This window comes from Tursiops truncatus, chromosome 11 (assembly GCF_011762595.2).
Source record: "Tursiops truncatus isolate mTurTru1 chromosome 11, mTurTru1.mat.Y, whole genome shotgun sequence".
In the NCBI taxonomy this organism is placed as follows: Eukaryota; Metazoa; Chordata; class Mammalia; order Artiodactyla; family Delphinidae; genus Tursiops; species Tursiops truncatus.
In genome coordinates, this window is record NC_047044.1 from 58,136,866 (window position 1) to 58,161,107 (window position 24,242).

At 39.4% G+C, this 24,242-nt stretch overlaps 1 protein-coding gene across 4 annotated transcripts in view; it reads right to left on the reverse strand.

Moving 5' to 3' along the window:
• The window catches only part of RBMS2 (RNA binding motif single stranded interacting protein 2), a 62,682-nt gene extending 49,429 nt beyond the window's left edge, over positions 1-13,253 (reverse strand). For 2 of the 4 annotated variants that reach the window (XM_033866459.2, XM_033866458.2), the window contains exon 1: positions 11,716-11,912. In XM_033866459.2, the coding sequence (XP_033722350.1) occupies positions 11,716-11,781 (66 nt within the window). In that variant the 5' untranslated portion in view covers positions 11,782-11,912. Of the gene's footprint in view, positions 1-11,715; positions 11,913-12,701; positions 12,768-12,894; positions 12,932-13,237 lie in introns of those variants that run through there. The other 2 variants (XM_073788495.1, XM_004332703.4) reach the window with 2 other exon arrangements.
• Between the last annotated feature and the right edge of the window lie 10,989 nt (positions 13,254-24,242).

A 24,242-nucleotide genomic window follows, 5' to 3' on the forward strand; every position in this document is an offset into this window, starting at 1 on the left:
TAAGCCCGTCTGCCACAACTAATGAGCCTGTGCTCTACAGCCCGTGAGCCACAACTACTAAGCCCGTGTGCCACAACTACTGAAGCCCACACGCCTAGAGCACATGCTCCACAACAAGAGAAGCCACTACAATGAGAAGCCTGCGCACTGCAACGAAGAGTAGACCCACTCACCACAACTAGAGAAAGCCCGCGTGCAACAACAAAGACCCAACACAGCCAAAACTAAAAATAATTAGTTAATTTTAAAAAACAGACGCTGTTTACTTTTCATTGTAGAACTTGTTTATAAAAATTCATTCCTAGGGACTTCCCTGGTGGCCCAGTAGTTAAGAATCTGCCTGCCAATGCAGTGGACACGGGTTCAAGCCCTGGTCCAGGAAGATCTCACATGCCACAGAGCAACTAAGCCCGTGCACCACAACAACTGAGCCTGCACTCTAGAGCCCGCGAGCCACAACTACTGAGCTCACGTGCCACAACTACTGAAGCCTGCGTGCCGAGAGCCTGTGCTCTGCAATAAGACAAGCCACCTCAATGAGAAGCCCGCACGCCGCAACCAAGAGTAGCCCCCGCTCGCCACAACTAGAGAATGCCGGCGCGCAGCAACGAAGACCCAAAGCAGCCAAAAATAAATAAATAAATAATTTTTAAAAAGATTGAAAAAAAAATTCATTCCTTGAAAAAAAAAGAAAATACTTGCAAATCGTATACCTGATAAAGAGTTAATAGCCAAAATATATAAAGAACTCTACAACTCAGTAACAAAAAAACAAACAATCCCATTTTAAAAAATGGGCAAAGGACTTAAATTTTTTCCAAAGAAAATATACAAATGGCCAATAAGCACATGAAAAGATGCTCAACATCACTAATCATTAGACAAATGCAAATCAAAACCATAATGAAATACCCTGTCATACCCATTAGGATGGCTACCATCAAAAAAAAACAGAAAATAAGTGTTGGCAAGGATTTGGAGAAATCAGAACTTGTGCACTGTTGGTGGGAATGTAAAATGGTACAGCCGCTGAGGAAAACAATGTGGTAATTCCTCAAAAAATTAAAAATAGAATTACCATATGATCCAGCAATTCCACTTCTGGGAATATACCCAAAAGAATTGAAAGCAGAGTCTGAAGAGATATTTATACACCCATGTTCATAGCAACATTATTCACAACAGCCAAAAGATGGAAGCAACTCAAGTATCTCTCACAGATGAATGGATAAACAAAATGTGGTATATACATTCAATGCGGGAATTCCCTGGCAGTCCAGTGGTTAAGACTCGGGCTTTCACTGCCGTGGACCCCGGTTCAATCCCTGGTTGGGGAACTAAGATCCCATAAGACATGTGGTGTGGCCAAAAAAAAAAGAAGTAAATACATTCAATGTAATATTATTCAGCCTTAAAAAGCAAGGAAATTCTGGGGCTTCCCTGGTGGCGCAGTGGTTAAGAATCTGCCTGCCAATGTAGGGGACGCGGGTTCGAGCCCTGGTCCGGGAAGATCCCACATGCCGCGGAGCAACTAAGCCTGTGTGCCACAACAACTGAGCCTGCGCTCTAGAGCCTGCAAGCCACAACTACTGAGCCCATGTGCCACAACTACTGAAGCCCACGAGCCTAGAGCCCGCGCTCCGCAACAAGAGAAGCCACCACAATGAGAAGCCCCGGCATTGCAAGAAAGAGTAGCCTCCGCTCACCACAACTAGAGAAAGCCCATGCACAGCAACGAAGATCCAATGCAGCCAAAAATAAATAAATAAAATAATAATTAAAGGAAAAAAAAGCAAGGAAATTCTGACATATGTTACAACATGGATGAACCTTGAGGACATTATGCTAAGTGATATAAGCCAATCACAAAAAGACAAATACTGTATGATTACACTTATATGAGGTACTTAGAGAATTAATAAAAACAGAACATAGAATAGTGGTTGCCAAAAGCTGCAGGGAGGGGAGAATGGGAAGTTTAATGGTGTAGATTTTCAGTTTCACAAGATGAAAAGAGTTCTACTAGAGATTGGTTGCACAATGTAAACGTACTTAACACTATTATACTGTATACTTAAAAATGGAGGGCTTCCCTGGTGGCGCAGTGGTTGGGAGTCCGCCTGCCGATGCAGGGGACACGGGTTCGATCCCTGGTCCTGGAAGATCTCACATGACGTGGAGCAACTAAGCCCGTGCGCCACAACTACGGAGCCTGCGCTCTAGAGCCGGGAGCCACAACTACTGAGCCTGCATGCCGCAACTACTGAAGCCCATGTGCCTAGAGCCCATGCTCTGCAACAAGAGAAGCCATCGCAATGAGAAGCCCGCGCACCGCAACGAAGGCCCAAAGCAGCCAAAAATAAATAAATTTATTTTTTAAAAAAACCCCAAATACTAAGTAAAAGAGAGTAAGATGTAATGAAGTAGAGATTCTATAGGTAGGAACTACTTTTCAAGAAGGTGGATTATAAAAGGGATCAGAAAAATGGGACAGTAACTGGCAGGAGACATGGGATCCAGCAGGGTTTCTATTTTCCATTAGATATGGGTGATATTTAAAGCTACGAGACTAGATAAAATTATGAAGGAAGAAGTGTAGATAGAAAAGAAACAAGGACTGAGTCCTGGGGATCTCCAAGGTTTAGAGATCAGGAAAATTGGGAGGAACCAGCAAAGGAGCCTGAAGAGGAAAGGCCACAGATACTAGAGGAACAGGAGGGTATGGTGGTCTGCAAACCAAAAGAAGAAAGTGTTCCAAGGAATTGTGTGATCAAACGTGTCAAGTGTTGACAATAGATTAATAGATTAAAAGTAAGATGAGGGCTACGAACTGACCACTGAAGAACGTGAAAGTCACTGCAGACCTTCATAAGAGCAGTTTTGGTGGAGTGGTGGGAGTAAAAGCCTAACTGGATTAGGTTTAGGAGAAACTGAGAGGTATGACACTATCAACAAGTAGAGAGGATGTGAGTCTACAGTAAATTTTACACTGTTGATGGAAACAAATGTGGTATAGTTAGAAAGCAATTTAGCATTATCTCTTTTTTAATTAATTAATTTTTTTGGCCATGCTGTGCAGCATGCAGGATCTCAGTTCCCAACCAGGGATCCAACCCGTGCCCCCTAAAGTGGAAGTGCAGAGTCCTAACCACCAGTCCGCCAGGGAATTCCATAGCATTATCTCTTAAAAGTGAACATTCACATACCTATACTGCACAATACCACTCCTAGGTATAAACCCAAAAGAAATTCTTACACAAATGTACCACATAAATGATAATATTCTGAGCATCAATGTTAGGAATAGCAAAAACAAACCTGGATTAATCCAAAAGCTCATTGGCAGGAGAATGGATAAATTATGGTATATTCACAAAATGAAATATTATACAACATGAAAAAATGAATAAAACAGCTATATACAACATGAATTAATCATGAAGATGTAATACTGAATGGAAACAAACAGAAGACTGTTTGTCTAATTGCAATAAGACAATATAGTAGTGGTTGAGAGCATAGACTAGGAGCCAAACTATGTGGGTTCAAATCCCAGCTGGGCCGTTCACTAGCAAAGTGATTATTAAACTCTCTGTAGTTCATTTTTTCTCATCTGTGAAACAGGGAAAATAATAATGAAATTGTCATAAGGATTAAATGATATATATAATTATACATAAAGTACTTAGAACAATGTAAACAAGCAAATTAAACATGACTTTAAACTATGTTTTAAAAAAGCAATAGAATAATAAATATAAAATTTAAAAGAGTGGTTACCTCTAGAAGGGAAGGAGGGAGGGGATGGGATGGGGAGAAACTCCTGAATATATGCAATTTACAAGCAATGATTCTAGTTCTTGAGTTGGAAGATGGGCTTACAGGTGTTCCTCTTATGATTATGCTTTAGAGTTACATGTAACCTTTTGTATTATCAAATAATATATTAAAGATAATAAAAGAAAAAGTAATGGAAGGAAATAAATTGGAGACAGCAAGTATATAACTCTTGAATAAACAACACTTTCAGATAGTTTATATAAAGGGAAAAAGAGAAATTGGGCAGCAGGTGGAGGAAGAAATGGCATCAAGAAAAAGGGTTTTTTTTTGATGAAACAGTCTATTTACATACTGATATATGATTATAAATATTAACAAATATTACCAATCCTCAAAAATAACCCAATAAAGTATATCAGTACTTTAAGATGAAGAACTCAAGGTCAGAGAGCCTAAGAAACTTGGAACTAGGTCACACATCTAATAAGTGACAAAAGCCATATTTAAATTCAGATCTAACTCCAAATTTCACAACTTTATTTTATTTTAAAATTTTTATTAGAGTCTAGTTTACTTACAATGTTGTGTTAGGTTCGGGTGTACAGCAAAGTGAATCAGTTATACATATACATATATCCACTCTTTTTTAGATTCTTTTCCCATACAGGTCATTACACAGTATCGAGTAGAGTTCCCTGTGCTATACAGTAGGTCCTTATTAGTAATCTATTTTATATATAGTGGTGTGTATATGTCAATCCCAATCTTCCAATTTATCCCTCCCTCCCACCCCCTTCGAAATTTCACAATTTGTATAGAACAAAATGCTGCTTTCCTTTTCTTAATCTAATGCCTAACATTAGTTTAATTACATTTATTAGGATATATATTTTAAGTATCTACTAGATAGGCTTAAGATGCTATATCAGGTGTTTCAGAGGATAACAAACTGAACAACACTGTCTTTACCTTTACAGAGTTTACACTACAGCAATGAAGATACGACAATCACCTAAATGATTCCAATACAATGCAAAATTATATAAATACCACATATGAAGTACAAAATATTATGGAGGCTAAGAAAAAAAGTCCCCTTTGGGGTTAGGAGGTAGAGGGATTAGGAGAAGCTTTATAGAAGAGGTAACATTTCAGCTGAACTTCTAAAGCGTAGTTAGGGTTTTGAAAGACAGTTTTGACTGTGAGCTCTTGAATGGCCACCATCATGCCTTAGCCCCAGGTCCTAGCATTCTGGAGCTATTTAACGAATGTGGGCAGAGTGAACAAATGAACAGAAAGGCCATTCCAAAAGGAAGCAACAACAACAAAAGGATCAGAGGCTGAATACTACATGAGGCACAATGACAAAAGAATCAGAGAGTAGGAGGGATATGAATATGAACATATATATTTGGAAAGTAAGTATCAAGTTACTCATCATGATTCTTTTTACATTTTGGCTCCCATATCTCCCATCTTTAAGGAAATTTTCTCAACACTACCACCATCCTCTTTCAGGCTTTATCTCATTTCTCTGCTCCCTATCTTTTTAAAATAACAACTTTATGAGATATAATTTATATACCATGTAATTAACCCATTTAAAGTATAATTTCAATGGTATTTGGACCACAGAGTTGTGCAACTATCACCATAGTCAATTTTAGAACGTTTTCATGACCCCAGAAAGAAACCCAATACCCATTACCAGTCACTCCTCTTTTCCCCCCAACCATCTCCTACTCCATCCCTAGGCAACTACTAATCTGCTTTCTGTCTCTCTGGATTTGCCTATTCTGGATATTTCATATAAATGGAAGCATCAAATACAGTTGACCCTTGACCAACACAGGTTTGAACTGCACAGGTCCACTTATATGTGGATTTTCTTCAATAGTAAATACTACACTACAGCAAGACCTGCTGTTGGTTGAATCCTAGGATGCAGAACCATGGATATAGAGGAGTCATGTATATATGGATGATCGACTATAGCTTACACATAGATTTTCCCAAGCCCCGCATTGTTCAAGAGTCAAATGTATGTGTTCTTTTGTGAGTGGCTTCTTTCACTACATAATGTTTTCAAGGTTCATCCATTTTGTAGAATGTATCAGTACTCTATTATTATTATTATTTTTTGGCTGTGTTGTGTCTTCATTGCTGCGCGAGCTTTCTCTAGTTGCGGCAAGCAAGGGCTACTCTTCGTTGCTGTGCACAGGCTTCTCATTGCAGTGGCTTCTCCTGTTGCAGAGCCTGTAGGCTTCAGTAGTTGTGGCATGCGGGCTCAGTAGTTGTGGCGCACGGGCTTAGTTGCTCCACAGCATGTGGGATCTTCTCGCACCCGTGTCCCCTGCATTGGCAGGCGGATTCTTAACCACTGTGCCACCAGGGAAGTCCCTCTATTACTTTTTATCACTGAATAAAATTCCAAAATTCCATTGTATGGGTATATATAATATTTTATTTATCCTTTCATCAGCTGATGGATATTTGGGTTGTTTCCACCTTTCGGCTATTATGAATAATGCTGCTATGAACAATGATGTACAGGCTCTTGTGTGGACATGTTTTAATTTCTCTTGGGTATATACCTAGGAGTGTGTTTAACCTTTTAAGGAACCGCCAAACTGTTTTTCAAAGCAGCTGCACCATTTTATATTCCCATCAGCAGTGTATAAGGGTCCAATTACACCACACATTATTATCTGTGTTTTTGATTACAGTCATCCTTGTGGGTGTGAAGTGGTATCTCACTGTGGTTTTGACTCCTTGATGGCTAATGATGCTGAACATCTTTTCATGGCTATTTGTAGATCTTCTCTGGAGAAATATCTATTCAGACCTTTTGCCCATTTTTTAAATTGGGTTCTGCTCTTCATCTTAATCAAAGTTCTTAAAAGATTAGTCTATATATACCATCTATACTTCCTTACCTTCTTTCACTCAACAACCCACTCCAACCCTGCTTTTGCTCCCCCGCTCTGAAATTGCATGTCAAAGTCACCAACCACCTCTACACTGACAAAATCAATGACTATTCATCAGCCTTCATCTTCCAGGATTAATTCTATGGTTTGCACATCTGCATTTTAATTCCAGCTGACTTTTTTTTTTTTTTTTTGGCCGTACCACGTGGAACGTGGGATCTTAGTTCCCCGATCAGGGATCGAACCCACATCCCCTGCACTGGAAACACAGAGTCTTAACCACTGGACCACCAGGGAAGCCCCTGACTTCCTATTCTAATCTATATTTTATTTTGTCCTGTTCTTTTCTATATTTTTCTGTTTTATTATATAGCATATTTTCTTATGGGATGAGAAATGTAAACTGACAACCAAAGGTTATATCCAGAGAACTGCAGGTAACACAACTGGCTAGAGCAGAGTCAATGTGATGAAATCATACAGGAGAGGTGGGGAAGATAAGGAAAGGCTGGATAAACAGTGGGTATTGGGCTAAGGATTTGGACTTTGTTTAGCAGGTAATACATAGCCATTAAAGGTTTGTATATAAGAAATGCTCAGCACTAAACTGCTGGAATGTTGGAAGATTATTCTGGTAGCAGGTATAAAATTACTTGGAGTCAAGGGGTAGGGAGTGGAGAAATAGGAGACAAGGAGATCATGCGGAATGTTTATTGCTGTGGTAATGAGGGCATAAGTTAGTGTAGTAGAGCTTAAAAAAAAAAAAAAGGAGGAATCAATGGAAAGACATTACTACTAAACTTTAACCAACTGAGTTAACTTTATTACTGATAACAGAACTATTAGCTGCCCCCAGTCAAGAGATGTTAGACTTTAAAAGTTCTACTAAATTTGATTTGATGGAAACTAGATGAAAATGTAGTAAACACAGAAAAATTCTCTCTCCCTGTTAGAAGTATAAACAATTCTAGTATTGCTTCCTACTTTCTTCTCTCCTGAGTAAATTCTTCCAAAAATTTCAGGTAACTCAAACTTCTTAAAGAGTGAAAGTCTGGCAGTGCCTACCAGTCACTTCTACTCTCATCATTGCCTCCACTCCCCACAACTCCCAGCCCCAATATGGTCTTCAATATGTTAAAATCAAGAAGAAATAGAAATTTATGCAAAATAGGTTGGGGAAGGCAAATTATCCCAAGTTAAACACAGTCCCTTTTCTTTTTTTCCAAAGGGAATGGTTGCTGATGCTCTGAGGAGTTAACTTATAATAACACATGCCAGGAAGATGATGTCAGGGAAGGCGTGGTTAGGTTCTTTACAAGTCTGAAATTCCTTTAGTCCCAAACACTTCCTCTTTCAATCTCACCTATACTCAAATCTCTCTACTGAGGCAACTCTTTCAAAAGCTGAAGGAAGTGTTGAGACCCTAGAACTCTGATCTTTTTTTTTTTTAAGAACAAAGAATAATTGAAGGCCGTTAAAATAGATGTGTTTTTTTTCATGTACCATAATTTTGCAGAATCTCTCTTTGAAATCCACATTTTCCCCCTTCTGTGACTATTTTAATTCCAAAGAAAGGAAAGGATATTCAACACTACATCCTGAGAAAGAATGTGCCTTTATCAGGCATTATATATTTGCTGATTGTATGCCTATATTTACAACAGCCAAAAAAGAATAAGAAAATGATAATTGTCCTGGGCTCCTCAGTTAACAACTTCCCTGATAAAGTATACAAATATGTTTCAAAATAAAACAATCCTACTTATCTTTCTTGCCACATCGCAGGGCTTGCAGGATCTTAGTTCCCTGACCAGGGACTGAACCCCTGGCCATGGCAGTGAAAGCGCCGAGTCCTAACCACTGGACTGCCAGGGAAGTCCCCAGACAATCCTACTTTTTATTTTTATTATTATTATTATTTTTTTTTTGCGGTACGCGGGCCTCTCACTGTTGTGGCCTCTCCCGTTGCGGAGCACAGGCTCTGGACGCGCAGCCTCAGCGGCCATGGCTCACGGGCCTAGCCGCTCCACAGCATGTGGGATCTTCCCGGACCGGGGCACGAACCCGTGTCCCCTGCATTGGCAGGCGGACCCTCAACCACTGCACAACCAGGGAAGCCCCAATCCTACTTTTTAAAGACAAGCAGGACTTCCCTGGTGGCGCAGTGGTTAAGAATCTACCTGTCAATGCAGGGGACACGGGTTCAAGCCCTGGTCCGGAAAGATCCCACATGCCGCAGAGCAACTAAACCCGTGTGCCACAACTACTGAGCCCACGTGCCACAACTATTTAAGCCCGCGGGCCTAGAGCCCGTGCTCCACAACAAGAGAAGCCACCTCAGTGAGAAGCTTGTGCACACAACCAAGAGTAGCCCCTGCTCTCTGCAACTAGAGAAAGCCTGCGCACAGCAACGAAGACCCAATGCAGACATAAATAAATAAATAAATAATAAGGACAAGTAAATAAAACTAATGAAGTCACAACAGTAATGTACAAATGTCTTTTCAAACTGAGCTCACTGGAAATTATTTTTATTCCACCAACCAGAAGTGATGACTACAGTAAATTATGATGTAAAAATGTTCCTTAAAGAAGGCAGATTTCTGCAAATCTATTATTTCCAGATTCTGGTATAACAAAATGATGGACAATAAAAGCACATATTTATGTGTACTTTTTCAGAAGTTAAGAATTTTGTTTTTTATTTCAGTTTTTTAAATGTTCCAGACAGGTCTAAGAACTTTTTTACACAGACTTGTCCTACTTGAGGAACTGAGCAAATAAGCCAATGTCAAAATTAAAACTTTACTTTGTCATAGAAAAAAGTCTGGTAGAATAGATAGAGCAAACTGCTACTAGTTATTTCCCTTAAGGAGTGGGATTTAGGTAAGGAACTTCAGGACATGAAGGGAAGACCTGACTTTTTATTTTATATGCCTCTTTATGCTTAAATTTTAAAAATAGACATGTCTTACATTTATTACTATAAACTAATAAGTTATTTTAAAAATTTAATTTTCAGTATAAAAATGGACAAATTACATGAGCAAATTCACTCGAAACATTCTTCCCAAAAGATGAATGAACACATTAGGCCATACATATAAACAAAAAGACAAAGAGCAGTGTAGTAATCAATTAGTTTAAATATACCCAACACCCACAAACCTATATATACACACAAGGAGTCATCGATATAGTCACAAAGTGATGTCATCATAGCAGTGACCTGTAAGAACTCAAAGAATACTTGACAAATACACTAGTAAGTATGTATCTACCCTTACCCCAGGTTTCCTAATGTGTTTCTCAAACCTTACAAGTTATCAGAAAGAGATATGAGATTTGAATCCCAGTCCGCAATCATACCTCTTGTCCCCTACACTATCCTAGATTTAGAAGCTGGTTAAATGTTTCCTATACAACAAGCGGGAAAGGGAGTGGAGAGCTAAGAAAAGAGAATATTTTAGATAGCATCAAATACATGAAGCCGCTAATAGGGAAAAAACCAATTTCTGGAATTCATTTTACTGTATTTTAATGGGTAACCTGATAGACTTGGAGGGAAAAAATTAGGAAGGAGATTTCATACAGTACTATACAAGATATGAAAAGAATAAAGACAGATTAGATATCTATCAAAATCATATTGATTTATGTGTGTGTGTCTGTACATATAAAATTGATAACAAATATGAACCCATATTTCTTAAGGATGTAACAGAATGAATACCACATAAACTAACACCCATAAACTAACACCCATAAACTAACGCCCATAAACTAACACCCATAAACTAACACTAGGTGTTTTGGGTCTAAACATTTACCAATGCCTTGATCAGATACTTTGTTCACCTATAACAGTCTCCCTAGGTGTATAAGAAAGCATCAGGAATTCTTACCCACTGCCCAACAGTCCATCAAATGAGCAAAAGATCCTTAAATGTCTAAGGCACCTTTTTTCTTCAAAAAACAGCTATAGGGCTTCCCTGGTGGCGCAGTGGTTGAGAGTCTGCCTGCCGATGCAGGGGACACGGGTTCGTGCCCCGGTCCGGGAAGATCCCACATGCCGCGGAGTGGCTGGGCCCATGAGCCATGGCCGCTGAGCCTGTGTGTCCGGAGCCTGTGCTCCGCAACGGGAGAGGCCACAACAGTGAGAGGCCCGCGTACCGCAAAAAAAAAAAAAAAAAAAAAAAAGAAGAGACGGGGTAAATGGTCTTTCTGCTACAGCATACAGTTCCTCCTAATCAGCACAGTGTGCACTGAAATGCCAAGAAACTGCCCAAGATATTCCCTGGCAACTGTGGGGATGCCTGTACACCTCTCCCCAGACTGCCCCTGTGCCCAAGCATAGACTCCAGATATCTCTGCTGAGCCTGGCTATCTGCAGAGCAGAAAGGCCCAGCTCAGCAGCAGACCCCAAAGAATCACAGAACTTTCTGCCTTAATTCCCAAGGTACGTCTTCTCTTAAAACTCCTTCCCTACAGGCTGGGTGGGGTAGGGTCTTTATCAAAGCTAGAAGAGTAGACTCAGTCCTCAGATGAAGCTGTTGTGATTTCACTGACTGTATTCAGCTACCTGATAATGCTGGAGGAATGGTAGGAAAGAAGGTGGGCTGGGGGGAGAATGCAAACAGTTAATCAAAATGACAAAATAACCTTGGAGGTGGTAGGCTGGGGGCCAGGGTTTGAGGTGACATATTTTCCCTGTGAAAATTGGATACATCAGCAGGAAGTCAAACTAACTTCCTTTCACAAAGATACAAACTTGCAAAGCTTAATTTGTTTTTAATTCCACTGCCTTCAGGCCTCACATCAGGGACTATAAATTCCTAAAACTTCAGAACCAGGTGAGAAAAGATGCCAAAAAAAGTGATGGAAAAAGAGAGGCGGTGAGAGGAGAGGAATCCCGTTCCCCTCTTAAGGAGAATGTTAAAGCCAAGGGCACTCCCGATCCCCAGAAAAGGAAGTAGCTGGATTCCAAAAAAGCACTTTTCCCTACCTTCTTGTTGTTTTTGTTATAGCCAAAAGTCGAAATCCCAGGCCTGGAAGTCACTGATAGCAGCATTTTCTCTTTAATGTTAGGAAGCTAAGAGACAGAAGAGGGGAAGAAGGAGAGGGAAAGGGAGAGGAAAGAGAGAGAGGGAGAGGGAGGGAAGGAGGGAGGGAGGAAGAGAAGGGAGAGGGAGAAAGGAGGGGGAGGAGAAAGGGGGAGAGAAGGAGGGGGGAGTAAAGAATGAGCTAGGGCTGCTTGTTTACGTCACTGATAGAACTTAACCCCGAGTCTGAGTGAGGCTCTTCCACTGGGTCCTAATGCCCAAGATGTTTTTTTGGTTTTTTAGTTTTTTGTTTTCCCCCACAGGCTTAGCAGTTAAAGCAAAAGAAAAGTTCTTAAGTCTACCCCTTTCAACTCCATCACCTTTCCTATATGAACAAGTTCAGATTCCCATGAAAAAATGAGGGTATTTTCTCCTTAGATCTCAGCTATAAGAAGATTCCAATCTTGATTTTAAAGGGGCCACTGGGACACTGCTTTGGAGAACATGTGAAGAAAATCACAGTACTGAAAAAGAATATGTGAGGTGAGCTCAGGACTTACCCCCCACTTTATATTTAGAGCGACCTTAACACACAAAGAAAGAACAAACAGAAGAGCTCACCAAAGAGCAGAAACAAGCAAAACAGAGGATGGGAAATAACTAGTTTCAGATCCTTGGATAGTTTTACTCCTCTTAGGTTATGCTGATGGGCTGATGTCTCTTAATCCTTTTCAGATTCTCCCAGCTATGACTTAATACTTGAGAAGGAATTTTCAAACTGGACTATGTCATGAAACTTGGTGCCTAGTGCTTTCTTTTTTCTTTCCCCCAGCTTTATTGAGATATAATTGCCTAGTGATTTCTTCAATTGTAAGCTATCTTATTTGAATCTTTATCCCACTATTTCCTAGTCTTCAAGGTCTATGAAGCTGAACAATTAGTTACTCACCCAACCTGAAATTTATGCCCAAGCTGAAGTTCAGAGTTGGGATGTCTGCTTCAAGCTGTCTGTGAACTGTAGAAAAAAATAAATAAATAACTATTTTAAAAACATATGCTTCACAGAGAAGAAAAATACAAAGTTCTTAGGAAAGAAGAACATTAATTTAGAGTCAAGAATTGAACACAGTTGCAACACTCACCTCTAATACTTTCAAAGGAATGTCCTGTAGAAGGTACCTTAACAATAAAAGAAACTTGTTGGAAAACAAAAATTTAAGAATGATACCCAGTAATTTACCAATCTAGTCGAAGTAGAAGAGGGATATAGAATGAAAGCCTTCAAATCACTTCTTAAGGCCCCCTCACAGCCATAGTGGATATTCTAAATAATAAATTAACGCTGTCTGCTTTGCCACAAAAAACATTAAGCCCAAACCGTCCCTTAAATGAAGTCCCAGTCTCTATTCTAGTTTTCCTGTCACCTTTTTGCTATAATAATGGGACAGACAGTACCAACAGTCTGCAGAGTAAATACACACATACCATACCCCCAATCTCTAACTTTCATTTCCAATAGGACAGGAAGTTCCTGCTCAGCTCAAGGGACACAGGAAGGGTGGGAACAGCCTCAATGTGGGAACTGCAACTGAGATTGGAAGCACAGCAGCCAAATGCAGTCAATAAATCAATAAAGGCATCTCTCAGTGATACCATATTTTTTTAAAGTCCCTTTTCTGCCCTCAGAGATTCTCATTCATGATATGCCAAGTTATCATTGCCATTTAGGTCCTTGGTTGATGTCTTCTCCCTAAGCCTAACAATGTGGTAAAAACTCTTCATTTTTAAGGCCTGATTTATAATGGGATTTATAATAGCAGTCAACCTAATTTAATTTTTTAAAACTTCTAATATTCTCAACGTGTTGTGTTCTCTTACTGTATTCCTTAACGCTCAATGATATCTTAGAATTTAATATAGTTAAAACCGTAAGTTTTAGAGAGAAGCAGACATGAGTTCAAATTCTGACACCACTGTTAGTTACTGTTTATGTAACTTTAGGCCAAGTTACTTAACATCTCTAATTTACTCATTTCCAAAATGGAGATAATACCTACTTCATTTGCCTTTGGAATCAAATCTAAGTTCTGATTTGGTCCTGTCACTCACAAGCTGAGTGACACTGGGAGAATTACCTCATGTCTGAACCTTCTCTCCTCTGTAAAATATACAAAATAAATAGTCTCTGCTTCCTAAATTGTAGTGAAATGAAATAAGGCAATGTATATAAAGCCCTTAGGCAGGTATCTGGCACTTGGTACACATTCAACAGATGTTAGCTCCATTTTGATTAATTACCCTACTGTCTCCCAGTGTATCCCTCTGGGTATTGTATAACCCAGATTTTATGATCTGAAGTGAACATTTCCAAAAACTAGTATCTTAGTTACATTCAAAAGATCATACTAGGACTAGGCAGGCGAAACTATATAAGTGAAAATACTGAATAAGAAATTTCAGAAATCACCCAATCCAATTTCATTTCTCTGCCTTCTAGAAGCAAACAATCCGATTATTTGTAAATTCTTTTCATAACTCCCAATCTCTTGGAAATTGGTGGATCATCTCTTATCTCTAGGAAAAAAAGGAAACAAAATAGTACAGAATCAAAGTACACTAGACAAGACATCCCAGCTCCCATTTCTCTAGAGTCCTACTACTCTAAGAAATTGAAATAGATCTAGAAAAAGTAGAAAGTATCAGAAGGGAGATAAAGAACGATCCAATTGGGACTTCCCTGGTGGCGCAGTGGTTAAGAATTCGCCTGCCAATACAGAGGACATGAGTTCGAGCCCTGGTCCGGGAAGATCCCACATGCCGTGCAGCAACTAAGCTCGCGTGCCACAACTACTGAGCCTGCACTCTAGAGCCCGCGAGGCACAACTACTGAGCCCACATGCCACAACTACTGAAGCTCTCATGCCTAGAGCCCGTGCCCCACAACAAGAGAAGCCACTGCAATGAGAAGCCCGCGCACCACAACGAAGAGTAGCCCCCGCTCGCCGCAACTAGAGAAAGCCCGCGCGCAGCAACGAAGACCCAACGCAGCCATAAATAAATAAATAAATTTATTTAAAAAAAAAGATCCAATTAAATAAATTCTATTTTATAAATTCTATATAAATAAATTCCATATGTATTTACTAATACAAAAACCTGTATGTTTATACTCTGATTATAAGTTTAGGGCCATAAAAGTAAAATGACCCAGATTGGTGAACTGATGCCAAAGGTCAATTATGTCAAAGAGCACCAACAGGACTGGAAACTACAACCTTTACTATGGTAAGTATATTTTTAAAGGAGGTGATGGAATCTTGTGGAAGTGACAGAGAAGGTAATGGAGTTCTGTGGTTATATTCAGGAAGTATATGAGAAGAGGAAGAATCCTATTTCTTCCAGTGTGTTTACTTTGATCACCACCCCCCATCTGCTTTGCCCGTTATATTGCTTACATTTTTCCAGATTTAGTCAATGCCTCTCAAATTCTTGGTTCTCTTGAGCCCAGCACCCAAAAGTTGTTTTGAGGGGAAAAAGTAAAATAAGTTATTTGGAACATCTCTTGGACGGAGACATTTATACCTCAGATTCAATATAGACTGGTTTGTGATTTCTCCAGAAAAACTGTAACAGGGAAGAACAAATCTGACTCCATGTTGGACCTGTTCCTTTTACTTTAACCTTTGTATTCTATTGCTTTTGCTACAAGTTAAGAATGTTGCCTATAGCCTGAAATATACACGATAGCCCATTCTCAAGGCTCTGACCTTTAAAGGCATAAAACTTTTCCATTCCTACAGAGATAAAAAGTTGCAGAACAGAGAATAACATTTGTCATGTTGGAGGTTTACAGGAACAATATGACCTGACCTACCTGGACAGATGCAAGAACAAAGGATTCTGACCCGAAGAAGTTTGCAGCAACCAACCACACCCCCTCCCCTTTGAGTAAAAAAGAAGCCTAAATTCCAACTTGGGTAAGATGGTTCTTTAGGACACTAGTCCACCACTTCTCGGTCTGCTGTCTTTCCAAATAAAGTCACTATTCCTTGCCCCAACAACTTGTCTCTCAGTTTACTGGCCTGTCCTTTGGCAAGCAGCACGAGCTTGGACTTGGTAACAAAACAACACGTTTAAGTATGTGTCTCAGGTACAGAGCAGTTGGGGTCAGATCAACCCTTACTTGTATGTTGAAAGATGACTGCATGCAACTATTGGGCCCTCCACATCAGAGTGGAGAACTCAAGGAATGTATTACCTGCAGATATGCCAGACCCTAACTATAGGACTAGAGCCAGGCTGATGTAGCACATGTGTCTGCCAGCAGTGAGACAGGACCAAGTTTGTTAGTGGAGCTCTGAATATGGTTCAGAGACCTGAATAAATATATTAAGGCCAAGGGTTTTTTTTTTCCCCAGCTATTCATATTCTCTGTGGGGATTTCCCTGGCAGTCCAGCGGTTAAGACTCCGCGCTCCCACTGCAGGGCGTGCGGGTTTGATCCCTGGTCAGGGAACTAAGATCGTGGCCAAAAAACATACATATATATATTTCAAATAAATATATAATATAAATTTATATTTATATAAATATATGTTTTATATATATATATATATATATATTCTCTGTGGATTATCTTTCCTCCCACTGATTAACTTTTGTGCCCAAAAGTCTAGGTCATGAAAAAAAACCAAAAAGTTCAATTTATTTAATGGTAAAGAGATGAGGTAATGCCTTAAGAAGAAGTAAAAAAAAAAAAGTTTAACACATCAGCTTCCTTAAGTAGGAAAATTTAAGGATCTGAATCAAACAACTAGAAAAGCTTAGCCCTGTCCCCTTCGAATGTAGGATGGAATGACAAAATTGGTCTAAAACTAGAAACTGGGAAAGTTTGGCCTCTCGACTCCTTGACTTAACTCATTGGAAAACAGGGGAAAAGACAGGCAACTCTGAAGAATTATTTATCTCATACCCTGGATATCAGTGCTAATAGTATATTCTCCTCTTCTATAACAACAGATATTTCTGGCCAAAACTTACTACAGAGAATATCCTAACAAAATTTTCAAGTAGACTTTTCCTTTGCCAGACACTAAAGAAATACAGGAATCAAATCTTCTAGAATCACTGGACCAGAAAATTAGTATAATGCAGAAAGAAAAGACTAGACTGGTTTCTATGCATACCCAGAATGGACTGCATTGATGGGTAATATTATAGTCTCCAAATGTATGTTTCCTTTACACTTGAGACATTAATTTTGTTTGGCTTCAGCTATCCCTAAAATAAATAGCTCAGATGATCCCCATAAGCGTCCACAACTGAACTGAACAATTAGAACCAAATGAAATGGCTGCTTATGTAGGTTAAATATAAATCTTTTCAAATAGTCAAATACTGGTAATTTCATATGGTTAAATCTAACACTGCAAGAAAGGTGAGACTGTGGAGATGATGAGTCAGAATACTGATGAATTGGATAGTTCCTTTCCTTTGTCCTCTCTTATTTTCAGATTGAAAATAAAAAAACCCGGAAAGGTAAACTCACTTGCATAAGGTCATAGGGGTCAAATATCGGAAACCAGAATCCAGACTTTCTGTCTCAATTCAACATTGTTCCCATACTAATCTGATTTGACTGTAAAATTTAGAATTCTGATATATATATCTTTCGGGGTCAGAAATAATAAAGAAATAATCCTAGGATTTCAGAGGTGAAAGTTCAACCATTTTCCTCAAATCAGCTTTTTATCTTAAGTGTTAAAGCAGTGATACCTAATATTTTGGCCTATTCTTTTTTTTTTTTTTTTTTGCAGTACACGGGCCTCTCACTGTTGTGGCCTCTACCGTTGTGGAGCACAGGCTCCGCACGCGCAGGCTCAGCGGCCATGACTCACAGACCCAGCCGCTCCGCGGCATGTGGGATCTTCCCCGACCAGGGCACGAACCCGGGTGCCCTGCATCGGCAGGCGGACTCTCAACCACTGCACCACCAGGGAAGCCCCAATTTCTTTTAAGTATCTCCAATGGGAAAGTGAATCTCAATGAACATTAAGAGAACACTGCCACCGCCTGGATTATATAGGTCATGCACCCTTTAGCAAATACCAGGAAGAGAAAGCACAGAATTTGTAAGTAGATCAGAACTTTGAAATTTAAACCCAGCTCTATCATTTGCTGTGTTAAATTGGAAAATCTCAATCTTTTAAAACATCAGTTTCCCCTTCTACAAAATGGGCATAGTATCTGTTCTATTTCTCAGGGATAATCATGACAGTCAAATTAGATAATGACTGTAAAAGTACTCTATTGATTACAAAGCATTTTCCAAGTGTGAGACCAGAGTTGATATTTACTATGCCATGTTGAGTATAACAAATCCATCTTTTTTTTATTGAATATTTTATTAACATAATAGTTGTCTAGACAAATCCATCTTATTCCTTACCGCAAATCTAAGTAAATAACCTTCAGCTTGAGAATCAGAGCCAACTCATAAAGTTTTAGATGCCTAATGGCAAATTTCTTTCTTTATATGTTAATGTGGACTCACTATCATTAACTTATTGAAATGTGTTGTTGAACAGAAAAATATGTTAAAATTAAAACTACTTGGAGATACCATTTCTCACCTACCAGACTGGCAAAAATCCAAAAGCTTGACAACAATCTGAGTAGTCAAACAAGTGGGAGAGACTGTAGTAAAAAGGCTGTCATATATTGTTCGTGGAAATAGAGAATAGCATAACTCCTTTTGCACTATTTAGCAAAATTACATATCATTTTACCCTTCAACCTAACAGTTCTACTTCTAGGAATATATTCCAAAGATATAATGGCAAAAATAAGAGAAAACAATATGTACAATGCATATCCAGACCAGTAAGCAAGGAAGCTATCAAAGAATACTGGGGTTGTTTTACTGCACACTTTAAATTCGTAATCTTAAAAAATGAGATTTGAATTTTTATTGAGTACCTTTAAAAAGGTAGCATCAGGGGCTTCCCTGGTGGCGCAGTGGTTGAGAATCCGCCTGCCGATGCAGGGGACGCGGGTTCATGCCCCGGTCCGGGAAGATCCCACATGCCGCGGAGCGGCTGGGCCCGTGAGCCATGGCCGCTGACCCTGCGCGTCCAGAGCCTGTGCTCCGCAGCGGGAGAGGCCACAGCAGTGAGAGGCCCGTGTACAGCAAAAAAAAAAAAAAAAAAAAGGTAGCATCAAAATTATAAAATTAGGGCTTCCCTGGTGGCACAGTGGTTGAGAGTCTGCCTGCCGATGCAAGGTACACAGGTTCGTGCTCCGGTCCGGGAAGATCCCACATGCCGCAGAGCGGCTAGGCCCGTGAGCCATGGCCACTGAGCCTGCGCGTCCGGAGCCTGCACGTCCGGAGCCTGTGCTCTGCAACGGGAGAGGCCGCAACAGTGAGAGGCCCGTGCACGCAAAAAAAAAAAAAAATTATAAAATTAACATCTGTTATGAATCATATCTAAAACTGGGTATAAACAGAAATTTTATTTCCTGATTTAATTTCAGGGGAACTAATGTTTAGGAAAGCTATTAGGTGAATGTTTGTTTATTTATTTATTTTAATACAGCAGGTTCTTATTACTCATCCATTTTATACACATCAGTGTATACCTGTCAATTCCAATCGCCCAATTCATCACACCACCATCCCCACCCCCCCGCGGCTTTCCCACCTTGGTGTCCATACAATTGTCCTCTACATCTGTGTCTCAACTTCTGCCCTGCAAACCAGTTCATCTGTACCATTTTTCTAGGTTCCACATATATGCGTTAATATACGATATTTGTTTTTCTCTTTCTGACTTACTTCACTCTGTATGACAGTCTCTAGATCCATCCACGGCTCAACAAATGACCCAATTTTGTTCCTTTTTATGGATGAGTAATATTCCATTGTATATATGTACCACATCTTCTTTATCCATTTGTCTGTCGATGGGCATTAGGTTGCTTCCATGACCTGGCTATTGTAAATAGTGCTGCAGTGAACACTGGGGTGCATGTGTCTTTTTGAATTATGGTTTTCTCGGGGTATATGCCCAGTAGTGTGATTGCTGGATCATTTGGTAATTCTATTTTTAGTTTTTTAAGGAACCTCCATACTGTTCTCCATAGTGGCTGTATCAATTTACATTCCCACCAACAGTGCAAGAGGATTCCCTTTTCTCCACACCCTCTCCAGCATTTGTTGTCTGTAGATTTTCTGATGATGTCCATTCTAACTGGTGTGAGGTGATACCTCATTGTAGTTTTGATTTGCATTTCTCTAATAATTAGTGATGTTGAGCAGCTTTTCAAGTGCTTCTTGGCCATCTGTATGTCTTCTTTGGAGAAATGTCTATTTAGGTCTTGTGCCCATTTTTGGATTGGGTTGTTTGTTTCTTTGATATTGAGCTGCATGAGTTGTTTATATATTTTGGAGATTAATCCTTTGTCCGTTGATTCGTTTGCAAATATTTTCTCCCATTCTGAGGGTTGTCTTTTCATCTTGCTTATGGTTTCCTTTGCTGTGTAAAAGCTTTTAAGTTTCATTAGGTCTCATTTGTTTATTTTGGTTTTTATTTCCATTACTCTAGGAGGTGGATCAAAAAAGATCTTGCTGTGATTTATGTCAAAGAGTGTTCTTCCTATGTTTTCCTCTAAGAGTTTTATAGTGTCCGGTCTTACATTTAGGTCTCTAACCCATTTTGAGTTTATTTTTGTGTATGGCGTTAGGGAGTGTTCTAATTTCATTCTTTTACACGTAGCTGTCCAGTTTTCCCAGCACCATTTTTTTTTTTTTTGCAGTACGCGGGCCTCCCACTGCTGTGGCCTCTCGTTGCAGAGCACAGGCTCCGGACACACAGGCTCAGCGGCCATGGCTCACGGGCCCAGCCGCTCCGCGGCATGTGGGATCTTCCTGGACCGGGGCACGAACCCGTGTCCCCTGCATCTCAACCACTGTGCCACCAGAGAAGCCCCCCAGCACCACTTATTGAAGAGACTGTCTTTTCTCCATTGTATATCCTTGCCTCCTTTGTCATAGATTAGTTGACCATAGGTGCGTGGGTTTATCTCTGGGCTTTCTATCTTGTTCCATTGATCTATGTTTCTGTTTTTGTGCCAGTACCATATTCTCTTGATTACTGTAGCTTTGTAGTATAGTCTGAAGTCAGGGAGTCTGATTCCTCCAGCTCCATTTTTTCCCCTCAAGACTGCTTTGGCTATTCGGGGTCTTTTGTGTCTCCATACAAATTTTAAGATTTTTTGTTCCAGTTCCGTAAAAAATGCCATTGGTAATTCAATAGGGATTGCATTGAATCTGTAGATTGCTTTGAGTAGTATAGTCATTTTCACAATATTGATTCTTCCAATCCAAGAACATGGTATATCTCTCCATCTGTTGGTATCATCTTTAATTTCTTTCATCAGTGTCTTATAGTTTTCTGCATACAGGTTTTTTGTCTCCCTAGGTAGGTTTATTCCTAGGTATTTTATTCTTTTTGTTGCAATGGTAAATGGAAGTGTTTCCTTAATTTCTCTTTCAGATTTTTCATCATTAGTGTATAGGAATGCAAGAGATTTCTGTGCATTAATTTTGTATCCTGCAACTTTACCAAATTCATTGATTAGCTCTAGTAGTTTTCTGGTGGCATTTTTAGGATTCTCTATGTATAGTATCATGTCATCTGCAAACAGTGACAATTTTACTTCTTCTTTTCCAATTTGTATTCTTTTTATTTCTTTTTCTTCTCTGATTGCCATGGCTAGGACTTCCAAAACTAAGTTGAATAATAGTGGTGAGAGCGGACATCCTTGTCTTGTTCCTGATCTTAGAGGAAATGCTTTCAGTTTTTCACCATTGTTTGCTGTGGGTTTGTCATGTGTGGCCTTTATTATGTTGAGGTAGGTTCCCTCTATGCCCACTTTCTGAAGAGTTTTTATCCTAAATGGGTGTCAAATTTTGTCAAAAGCTTTTTCTGCATCTATTGAGATGATCATATGGTTTTTATTCTTCAATTTGTTAATATGGTGTATCACACTGATGATTTGCGTATACTGAAGAATCCTTGCATCCCTGGGATAAATCCCACTTGATCATGGTGTATGACCCTTTTAATGTGCTGTTGGATTCTGTTTGCTAGTATTTTGCTGAGGATTTTTGCATGCTGAGGATTTTGCATATATTCATCAGTGATATTGGTCTGTAATTTTGTTTTTTTGTAGTATCTTTGTCTGGTTTTGGTATCAGGGTGATGGTGGCCTCATAGAATGAGTTTGGGAGTGTTCCTTCCTCTGCAATTTTTTGGAAGAGTTTGAGAAGGATGGGTGTTAGCTCTTCTCTAAATGTTTGATAGAATTCACCTGTGAAGTCATCTGGTCCTGGACTTTTGTTGGAAGATTTTTAATCACAGTTTCAATTTCATTACTTGTGATTGGTCTGTTCATACTTTCTATTTCTTCCTGGTTCAGTCTTGGAAGCTTATACCTTTCTAAGAATTTGTCCATTTCTTCCAGTTGTCCATTTAATTGGCATAGAGCTGCTTGTTGTAGTCTCTTAGGATGCTTTGTATTTCTGCGGTGTCTGTTGTAACTTCTCCTTTTTCATTTCTAATTTTATTGATTTGAGTCCTCTCCCTCTTTTTCTTGATGAGTCTGGCTAATGGTTTATCAATCTTGTTTATCTTCTCAAAGAACCAGCTTTTAGTTTTATTGATCTTTGCTATTGCTTTCTTTGCTTCCATTTCATTTATTTCTGCTCTGATCTTTATGATTTCTTTCTTTCTGCTAACCTTAGGTTTTGTTTGTTCTTCTTTCTCTAGTTCCTTTAGGTGTAAGGTTAGATTATTTATTTGAGATTTTTCTTGTTTCTTGAGGTAGGCTTGTATAGCTATAAACTTCCCTCTTAGAACTGTTTTTGCTGTATCCCATAGGTTTTGTTTTGTTTTGTTTTGTTTTTTTGCGGTACGCGGGCCTCTCACTGTTGTGGCCTCTCCCGTTGTGGAGCACAGGCTCCGGACGCGCAGGCTCAGCGGCCATGGCTCATGGGCCCAGCTGCTCCACGGCATGTGGGATCTTCCCGGACCGGGGCACGAACCCGTGTCCCTGCATCAGCAGGCGGACGTTCAACCACTGCGCCACCAGGGAAGCCCATCCCATAGGTTTTGGATCATTGTGTTTTCATTGTCATTTGTCTCTAGGTATTTTTTGATTTCCTCTTTGATTTCTTCAGTGATCTCTTGGTTATTTAGTAACGTATTGTTTAGCCTTCATGTGTTTGTGTTTTTTACGTTTTTTTCCCTGTAACTGATTTCTAATCTCATAGCATTGTGGTCAGAAAAGATGCTTGATATGATTTCAATTTTCTTAAATTTACTGAGGCTTGATTTGTGACCCAAGATGTGATCTATCCTGGAGAATGTTCCGTGCACACTTGAGAAGAAAGTGTAATCTGCTGGTTTTGGATGGAATGTCCTATAAATATCAATTAAACCTATCTGGTCTATTGTATCATTTAAAGCTTCTGTTTCCGTATTTATTTTCATTTTGGATGATCTGTCCATTGGTGTAAGTGAGGTGTTAAAGTCCCCCGCTATTATTGTGTTACTGTCGATTTCCTCTTTTATAGCTGTTAGCAGTTGCCTTATGTATTGAGGTACTCCTATGTTGGGTGCACATATATTTATAATTGTTACATCTTCTTCTTGGATTGATCCCTTGATCATTATGTAGTGTCCTTCCTTGTCTCTTGTAACAGTCTTTATTTTAAAGTCTATTTTATCTGATATGATAAAATCAGCTTTCTTTTGATTTCCATTTGCATGGAATATCTTTTTCCATCCTCTCACTTTCAGCCTGTATGTGTCCCTAAGTCTGAAGTGGGTCTCCTGTAGACAGCATAAATATGGGTCTTGTTTTTGTATCCATTCAGCAACTGTGTCTTTTGGTTGGAGCATTTAAGCCATTTATGTTTAAGGTAATTATCAATATGTATGTTCCTATTACCATTTTCTTAATTGTTTTGGGTTTGGTTTTGTAGGTCCTTTTCTTCTCTTGTGTTTCCCAGTTAGAGAAGTTCCTTTAGCATTTGTTGTAGAGCTGGTTTGGTGGTGCTGAATTCTCTTAGCTTTTGTTTGTCTGTAAAGCTTTTGATTTCTCCATTGAATATGAATGAGATCCTTGCCAGGTAGAGTAATCTTGGTTGTAGGTTCTTCCCTTTCATCACTTTAAGTATATCATGCCACTCCTTTCTGGCTTGTAGAGTTTCTGCTGAGAAATCAGCTGTTAACTTTATGGGAGTTCCCTTGTATGTTATTTGTCGTTTTTCCCTTGCTGCTTTCAATAATTTTTCTTTGTCTTTAATTTTTACCAATTTGATTACTATGTGTCTCGGTGTGTTTCTCCTTGGGTTTATCCTGTATGGGACTCGCTGTGCTTCCTGGACTTGGGTGGCTATTTCCTTTCCCATGTTAGGGAAGTTTTCG